At 43.9% G+C, this 8,878-nt stretch overlaps 1 protein-coding gene across 1 annotated transcript; it reads left to right on the top strand.

Annotated features, from left to right (window-relative positions):
* The first annotated feature begins 1,268 nt into the window (after positions 1 to 1,268).
* On the top strand, positions 1,269 to 5,737 carry slitrk2 (SLIT and NTRK-like family, member 2). Its single transcript, XM_034598480.1, has one exon. The coding sequence runs from the start codon at positions 2,189 to 2,191 to the stop codon at positions 4,865 to 4,867; it is 2,679 nt and encodes an 892-aa protein (XP_034454371.1). The 5' UTR covers positions 1,269 to 2,188; the 3' UTR covers positions 4,868 to 5,737.
* Positions 5,738 to 8,878: the final 3,141 nt, after the last annotated feature.

Below are 8,878 nucleotides of genomic sequence, written 5' to 3'. Positions count from 1 at the left end.
TATCCATTAGAGCTTGGTCTCCGTAACCTCTTGAGTATTTGCATGGCTCTATGGAGCACTGATGAGTGGGATGAAACAGAGTTACGTTAAATGTCAGAAAAATAAGATAAAAAAAATTCCCTCTGTAAATTTGCAATTGAAAGTATTTGTTTAAATAAACAACAGGAAGATTACTCTAATAATTGAGTTCAAACATATTTGGATATAATTAGTATCAATTACGCCTGAGAAGTGTAACATTTCAAATAATTATAAATTTATAGAAGTTTATATAATTATAGCATTTGACATTAACATTTAATTTTAAATGTATTAAGTAATGTTTCTTTTATATTATACAAACTGTATGTAGCCTTTAAAAGACATGCATACAATACATATTATAAATCATGTGAGATTATGTGATGATTATATTCATCACTGTTCCTTTTTCTCTGGAATGTCAGAAAACTAAATACCTTTCTTGCGCTTTAAGTGTTATTCACTGACATGATAAATGAGTGGGAAAAGACAGACACAGGTAAATGGAAGGAATAATGAGTGAGATGCTGGGATCCTGAATAGAGGCCTTTCCTGCCTCCTAGTGGAGTCATGGGTTAGAAAACAAATTCATAAATACATTTAAAAAAGATATACTGACTACACTGGAGCATCACATCACGCTTGGCAGGTATATTGATTAATCATATGATTATTTGCTGTTGTAGCAGATATGTGGAGGCTGTAATATGCAAAACATATGGAAACAAAAGAGGAGGCTGCTCTAAAATAAAAATACCTTTTACATGTGACGAGTCACAAAATGTTACTGCTCCCAGTTTACGTGAGTTTTTAAAATGTTTTTTATTCTTGTAAAAGATCGATTATCAAATTCTGAAACCAAACGGAAAGTTGATTATACCAAATAGAACGATAACAATAGTTTGGTTGATTTGACAAAATTTGCTCCAGTGAAAGTCTCCTGAAATATTTTTAGTGGCTGATTTTTCATTTGAAGTTTAATTGGAATTTGATCCGAGGAACTGATGAAACAGATTTTAAGGATGGTGGTTTCTTTTTTTAACGACCCAGTGTGTGTGTGTGTGTCTGAGAGAGAGAGAGAGAGAGAGAGAGAGAGAGAGAGAGAGAGAGAGAGAGAGAGAGAGAGAGAGAGAGAGAGAGAGAGTTTGTGTGTGTTCATGTTGACTGTGTCGGTGACGTAACGGCCCCTTGGCTCCTCTCTCACACACATACACACACACACACACACACACACAAACACGCGCATGCACGCACGCGCAGAGACTAACGCAGTGGAGCAGCGGCAGCAGCAGACGCTCAGTGCTGCTCTCGCCGTGCGGAGCGGAGGAGTAGGGGAGACAGCACAGTATAAGCTGTATGTCTGTGTAGTTATGCCTCGGCTCCAGGAATATAAGTCTCATCTCTGTCTCACCGCGCTCCGTTTTCCTCCTCTTTTCCACCATCCACCGCACTTTTGCTGCTCTTCCTTCTGTTGGAGAAGACGCTAAGGAACGCTGGCTGTGCGTCATGGTGCGTCTTGGCGCATTAATTCTGGATCTTTAACAAAAAAGAGTTAGTGGTTTTTTTTGTTCTTTTTGCTTGGAAAACAACATGAAGCGCTTTTTAAGTGTGGGTGGGGACAGAGGGAGCGTTTTGCAGCCTGTGTCTGTCTCCCGGTGTTTGGCTGCAGCTGCCGGTGATCTGCATGAAGCCACTGAATAAATTGGCGCTCTCTATAAGGAAAAAAGGGGGGTTGCAGTAAGCGGCTTTTTCTCCCTCCGAGTCTCCTCTGGCTCTGACAATGTGCCAAGTCCAGCCACCGCCACACAGGAGCCCGGTGATTTGCGGTGGTGTCACTTTTCTTCCTTTCAAGGATTGATTTTTTTTTTGGGACGGATTTTGTATTTCAGAGTGAAGGGCAATGGAGAGATTTGCGCACGTCTGGTGCGTCACGGTCCCTTTTTAACACCAGATAACAGCGGTGCGCCGGTTTTCTGCGCCCGTGTGCTTGTGTCTGTAAGTGTTTTTGTGTGTGATTGTGAGAGAGCGCGCCTCTACCTCTTTTTACCCCCTCTCTCTCTCTCTCTCTACTGTGAGAACTCCCCCGATTTTTTCCTCTCCACCCGAGCCTAACGCTGCAAAGTTAAATGCTGGATCTGTATTTCAGCGACCATTTTCGGCCGTAAAAATGCTGAGCGGCGTCCTACTGCTGAGCGTCCTCACGGTCACTAGCCTGTCACGTTCCGAAACGGAGAGCCGCAAAACTTCAGCCTCCAAAGACATCTGCAAGACCCGCTGCGCCTGCGAGGAGCGGGAGACCATACTGAACATCAACTGCGAGAATAAAGGATTTACCACCGTCAGTCAGTTCCAGGCGCCAGCAAACAAAATCTCCCATTTCTTTCTTAATGGAAACTTCCTGTCACGGCTGGGTGCCAATGAGTTTGTCACTTATGGCAATGTCACCTCACTGCATCTGGGGAATAATGGATTGCAGGAGATCCGAACCGGGGCTTTTAACGGGCTTCGCTTTCTGAAGAGGCTCCATTTGAACAACAACAACCTGGAGGTGATTAAAGAGGACACCTTTGCAGGACTGGAGAGTTTGGAGTATTTACAGGCAGACTATAATTATATCAGCGCCATAGAGCCGGGGGCTTTCAGTAAGCTGAATAAACTCAAAGTGTTGATCCTTAATGATAACCTTTTGTTGTCTTTGCCCCCTAATATTTTCCGCTTTGTGCTCCTTACCCACTTGGATTTACGTGGCAACCGGCTTAAGATGCTGCCATTTGCCGGGGTCCTGGAGCACATAGGCGGCATCATGGAGATCCAGCTGGAGGAGAACCCCTGGAATTGCACCTGTGATCTAATTCCTCTCAAATCCTGGTTAGACACTATCTCCGTCTTTGTGGGGGACATAGTGTGTGAGACGCCGTTCAGGCTGCACGGTAAAGACATCACCCAGCTCATAAAGCAGGATCTGTGCCCGCGCAGGAATGCTGGCGAGCGTGTGCACCCCCCCTCTGACTCTCACTTTCAAGGAGCCCTTCCCCCGACATACCAACCCGGCATGGTCACCCCCACCCGTGCCCCAAAAGCATCCCGCCCACCAAAAATGCGCTATAGGCCCACCGCTCGCATCTCAAAGGACAAACACGTCTTTGGGCCCATAATGGTTTACCAGACCCGCTCCCCTGTGCCCATGCTGTGCCCCAGTGTGTGCGTGTGCACATCACAAAACCCTGACAGCGGACTGAACATTAACTGCCAGGAAAGGAAGCTGCATAACATCAGTGAACTCAACCCCAAGCCTTCCTACCCAAAGAAACTCCACCTGACTGGTAACTACTTGCAAGTCATTTACAGAACCGATCTGACTGAGTACAGCTCACTGGAGCTGCTCCATTTAGGAAACAACAGGATCGCAGTGATTCAGGAGGGGGCATTTGAGAATCTGACAAACCTCAGACGTCTCTATCTCAATGGGAATTACATTGAATCACTTACTCAATCTCTTTTTGCTGGTCTGCAGTCGCTCCAGTATCTGTATTTGGAATACAACATCATCAAGGACATTTTACCACAAACATTCAATGCTCTGCATAACCTGCAGCTGCTGTTTCTCAACAACAATCTATTACGGTCGCTCCCTGACAATGTTTTTGGAGGAACCATGTTAACAAGGCTCAACCTGCGGAATAATCATTTCTCCTACCTTCCAGTTAAAGGTGTTCTGGACCAGCTCTCAGCCTTCATACAGATTGACCTGCAAGAGAACCCCTGGGACTGTACCTGCGAGATTGTGGCGCTCAAAAACTGGATGGAGCTGTCCAGTACCAGCGTGGTGGTCAACGAAATCACATGTGATTCACCCTCGAAGCACGCGGGTCGCCTGCTGCGCTCGCTTCGCAATGAGGCCATCTGCCCTGAGCCTAGTGAGGTGCCCCCACCACAATATGCCCCCCCTACAAAAAACCCTACGTTAATAAGCCCCGGCACTGAAGCCACCAGCCCCTCTTCTGCTTCTTCTTCTTCCTCTTCTTTTAGTTCCGTCAGCCCCACTGAATCCAGATTCCACACCCCTGACTTACACCCTGAGGTCCCACTTTCAGTCCTGATTCTTGGGCTCCTTGTTGTTTTCATCCTTTCAGTATGCTTTGGCGCAGGCCTCTTTGTTTTTGTTCTAAAACGGCGCAAAGGGGTAGAACACGTGCCCACAGGCGCCAACAACTTAGATCTCAACTCTTTCCAAGTGCAATATGGTTCCTACACTCCAGAACCAACCCAAGACAAAACCTCTGAAACACACATGTATAACTACATCCCCCCACCTGTGGGCTCCATGTGCCAAAACCCCATTTACATGCAGAAGGATGGTGAGCAGGTGGCTTATTACCGTAATCTGAAGGAGCTTAGCTTCGGGCCCCTGGAAGCAAAGAAGGATGACGTCCTCACCCGCAGCCCGGGGACCTACACCATCAGCACAGTGGATTTTATGGATAAATCCCCGACATCATGTGGTTTGTCCCCAGAGCCTCCTGAGATGCTGTATCAAAACTTAGGGGAGAGGCCCAACAAAGAGCTTCCCACAGCTGCAGGTGTCCCTCCTTTCAATTACAACTTTTGCACTTTACCTAAGAGACCTTGCATCGTGCCCCCCTACGAGGTTGCTACAGCCCGGCGGCATGTCACCAACCAGGACAGGTTGAACAAAACTGTGCTGTACGGGACCCCCAGGAAATACTACGGGGCCGATCACCCATCCAGAAACAATGAGCACCCACTTCTGCTCCCTGGGAAGCTAAAAACAGAACCAGACTACCTGGAGGTTCTGGAGAAACAGACTGCGATGAGCCAACTGTAAGATAGCAACAAGACCCCCCCCCCCCCCCAATTCATAATAATCATGCAATTACTCTAATAATAGCCCTCTCTATATATCTATCTTATCTATCCGTGTTCAATCCCACAAGATTGACTGGAAGTGAACTGAAGCCTTGATGATCTTTTTTCTCTCTTCCTTTTCTTCTCTAATTTCTTTTCAAAATGTATAAAAGGAGTATAAGAATTATATTATTATGCAGTTCTATTTTTTCTCCTGGAAGGTATAAATTATTTCTTCTTTCTGAAAAATGAAGTTCTAAAAGACTTTGACGACAGCAGGTATATAATAGGCAGGATTGTGTACAAATACGGCTTTGTGCTTTTCATAAAACTGTATTTTATTTTCCCTGTTAAAAAAAGAAAAAACTGAAAAAAGTATGAAATAATTATTCTTTGTAGAAGAGGAAATGCTACAGATCGACATTCCTGTACATAGTTAGCACACACAGATAAAACGTGAGTGTTAGACCTTAAAAGAAAAATCTTTTTGAAATCCAATAAGCGGCAAAATCTTACTATACTTACTCCAGAAAGTGCCTTTGCACTCAACTATTTTACCAACTCTCTGCAAAATGAAAATGTTTCTTTTTTTCTGAAAGTGCTGTATTTTAAAGAATCAAATCTTTATGTAAAATGTCAAATTGAAAAAAAAGAAAAAAAAAAAGAAAACAGTGAACTTGAGACTGAGTGTGAAATGATATTGTTGACAGGGAGAATCATGTTATTTTGCTTTCAGTATGACGTGTCTTTGGAGATGTACAACTTCTTGAGAACATTGTATGCTATAGGGGAGCAATACAGCGTGGAAAAAATGGCGCCATTAAATTTTCACTGAAGCACTTTGTCAAGATCCCAAGCGTGAGGTAAAATTTGTTAAGACTGTGCATGATTATTTTTGGATGCTGCGGTGGGCTGTGGACTGCTCTAGTGTGTGTGTGTGTGTGTATACGTGTGTGTATGTGTGTGTACGTGTGTGGTGGGAGCCAGAGAATTGAAAATAGAGTTGACCCGCAGCTCCTTCTTCTCTCTCTCCACTGAAATATGACGGCTCCTCTAATGATTGATGAGGTGCTTTTTGTTTGTTTTTGCTTTTTTCCTTTGCTCCTTCTGCATTCACTGATATCTGCTCTGGCCTCCTTTCTTCTGCCCAACACATTGTTTCAAGCTTTTCTCCAAACTCCTCCTCCTCCCTCTGAACGATGCACAGACGACTAACATTTGATGTGGACGGTCGATATTTGTTTTTCAGCAGGGACAAGCACGTGTCCGGACATCACTGAGGGCTGTACACTGATTGTATTGGTTTAAAAAAAGATTGGGCTTGTGCTCATGAGACGTACGCAGATTGATGATGTTGTGTTGCTTCTTGGGCAGCGTAATTTTACAGGAGAGAAGAATTGTCAGTGTAGCAATTAACAGTCGTGGATAACCCCTTGTGGATAACGAGTAAAGGAGAATACGCCTGTGCTGAAAATTGAAGGTAGTCTGCAGCAAAGCGAGCACGCTGGAAAGCATCTCTTCAAACGCATACAGCAACGACTTCCGTTATGTACACTGATGAATGTTGCAGCTGCTGCGTCTCGAGTGACTTGTGGATGGATTGTTGTCAGGGCAGGAATTGACTGTGCTGCATTGCTGCTGTGAACGAGTAGTACAGGAAAAATGTGGTCTGCAGCAAAAAGAAGTGATACTGCTCAAGACCCGGAAACACTGCGTTTCTCTATAATCTGCAGTTCAAACACGCCACACGTTTGAGCCCACGGGTGCATGATGGTGATCCCCTGTGCATTTCCAGGCCTTCCCGCTGCCTTGTGACATGGATGAACTGCGCTGCCCGCTGTAATGCTAATTCTCTTTTCTGTCCTTCAACTCGAGTTGACATTGGTTCTTTGTATGCTCTGTGAATGGCCTCCCAGTCGCCACCCCCTGTCCTCATCCTCCTTCCCCACCTCCTCCTGTTCTTGACCCCCCCCCGCTGGATCTCTGCTGGCTAATGTGTAGCTGTCCAAGGTGCTGAAATGTTGCCGGTAACAGGCCCCTGCTAGAGGAGCAAGTTTTTTTCACTTCTTTGAGGTTGAGGTAGCAAAGCGTTGTGTGGAGGGGCTTTGGGGAAGTCCCTGAGTTTTGCATTCAGGCTGGTTGTGTCTTCTGGCTTCAGTTGTTGTTTTTTTTCTCCACATAATATATATATGTATATAATTTACATTTTTCCAGAACTTCCAAACACACCATGTTTGAAATAGCTAGAAATTGGTCCACAGCCAACATCCAGGGATTTTTAGCAGATTTACTTTTCTGTTCCATAGTCAAAACCTTGTTGTTTATGAGACAGGAAGTGTCTTTATATTTAAAGACACTTAAAGTTCCAAACATGAAAGAGAACCTGTGGTAACCTTCAGTTTTCATAAAGACTCAAAGCATGTTTAGTTTGTCAAGTCTGGGCTACTACAAGAAACATGGCGGCCTCCATTTCAATATAAAGGGCCCATTCTAGGGTAAATACAACAACAATTGGTATAATTTAGATGAAACACACTCGTGAAAACATCAATAGGATTATTTTATAATAAATATTTCTGTCAATAGATCCCTTACACCTAAATCTTACACACTGGACCTTTAAGTTAGTTAAATAAATATTTAGTAATGCATATTAAGTGAAGTAATAACTGGCTTATGTCAAAGTTCTGGCCATGACTTCAATCAGTGAAAATGTGAAATGATTGTACCAATCAAATCGATCGCTGACATGTTTTGAATACGAAACACATAGTTTGACAATCAGATATGTTGTTTATAAAACAACAGTTTAGCTTTGATTACCTGGACCATTTTATTTACAGGTTAAACTGAAGCTTGAGTCCACATTGTCTGCAGTGATGCCTCATTACACAGGGAAACACTCCGTGTGTCCTAATTCCTCACTGTCTGCTGTGTGCACTGTTTGTACAATGTGTATGTACAGTTAGCAAGAAAGCAACATACTTAACAACATACTCTTCATAGATCATGCAATATGTGCACCGAGGTATATCCTTTTTTTTTCTTTTATGTCTGGTTGAGTGGGAAAATTCTTAAAAAGCAGTGTGTTCTCACCCAAGACCAGCTGAGAATTCATACTCTCAACTACAGTAAGGTTCAACCAGGAAGTCGGTGTACTAATTTTAACGGCTATTAACAACAGGCAGTTTAGGTAGTAGTAATTGCATTTATTGTAGTCCTCTCTTCCAAGTAAGATTGGTTAAACCTGTTTACGGTTTTCTAGTTGTGTTGCAAAGTTAGCACCATGAGTGATGGCCCAAAAAAAATAATACTGATAAAGTGGACAACAGAGGCACATTCACATCCATCTCGTAAGAACTCGGCAACTCACGTCAGCGAGTCCCTGTCAACTTCACAATTGTTCCATAATAGATTATTTCAACCAACTACTACTACCAGGTAGAAAGCTCAGTGTTTGGATAACATTGTTTGCAACAAAATTGTGATCCAGAGCGAATGATGTGGCGCTCTTTGCACCTGAAAAACATCCTCCTTTAATGTTGCTTTGCTGTGAATGCTGCATGAAACACCTCATTAACTCCAAACCCTGGGATTTTTTTTCCACTTTCCTGCCTCCCATTTCTTTTTCTCCCTTTGTGCTTTCACTGGTGGCCCCTTAGTGCTGTAACTTTTTTTTTTATGATGCAGAGAATTGAGTTGCTTTCATCTGTGGTTTCGAAGGCACCCGGCGAGCAGGGGAGATGCTGCGGTAAGCAAAGCTGCGAACGCTGTCATCTGGGCTCCCCTTTTTTAACAAGCCTCACCATTTCAGCTGCTGTGTGTGAATGGGAGGGGGAAGAAAGAGAGAGCGTGAGAGGCGGGGAAGGAGAGAGGGAAGGAGCGAGAGAGGTCAGGAGAGATGAACGGAAGGAGGGAGAGAGAGAGAGCTGTTCATTCCTTTCCTTTCTCTGAAAATGGAGTGATTTTCCTTCCTTGGGCACAATAGGTC

This window comes from Hippoglossus hippoglossus, chromosome 10, assembly GCF_009819705.1.
Source record: "Hippoglossus hippoglossus isolate fHipHip1 chromosome 10, fHipHip1.pri, whole genome shotgun sequence".
Lineage (NCBI taxonomy): Eukaryota > Metazoa > Chordata > Actinopteri > Pleuronectiformes > Pleuronectidae > Hippoglossus > Hippoglossus hippoglossus.
The sequence above is the reverse complement of the archived record's forward strand: the minus strand, read 5'-3'. Positions and strand labels throughout refer to the sequence as shown.

Bases quoted from the DNA above. Each gene is read 5' to 3' on its own strand.
- slitrk2 (XM_034598480.1), top strand. From the start codon at position 2,189: ATGCTGAGCGGCGTCCTACTGCTGAGCGTCCTCACGGTCACTAGCCTG.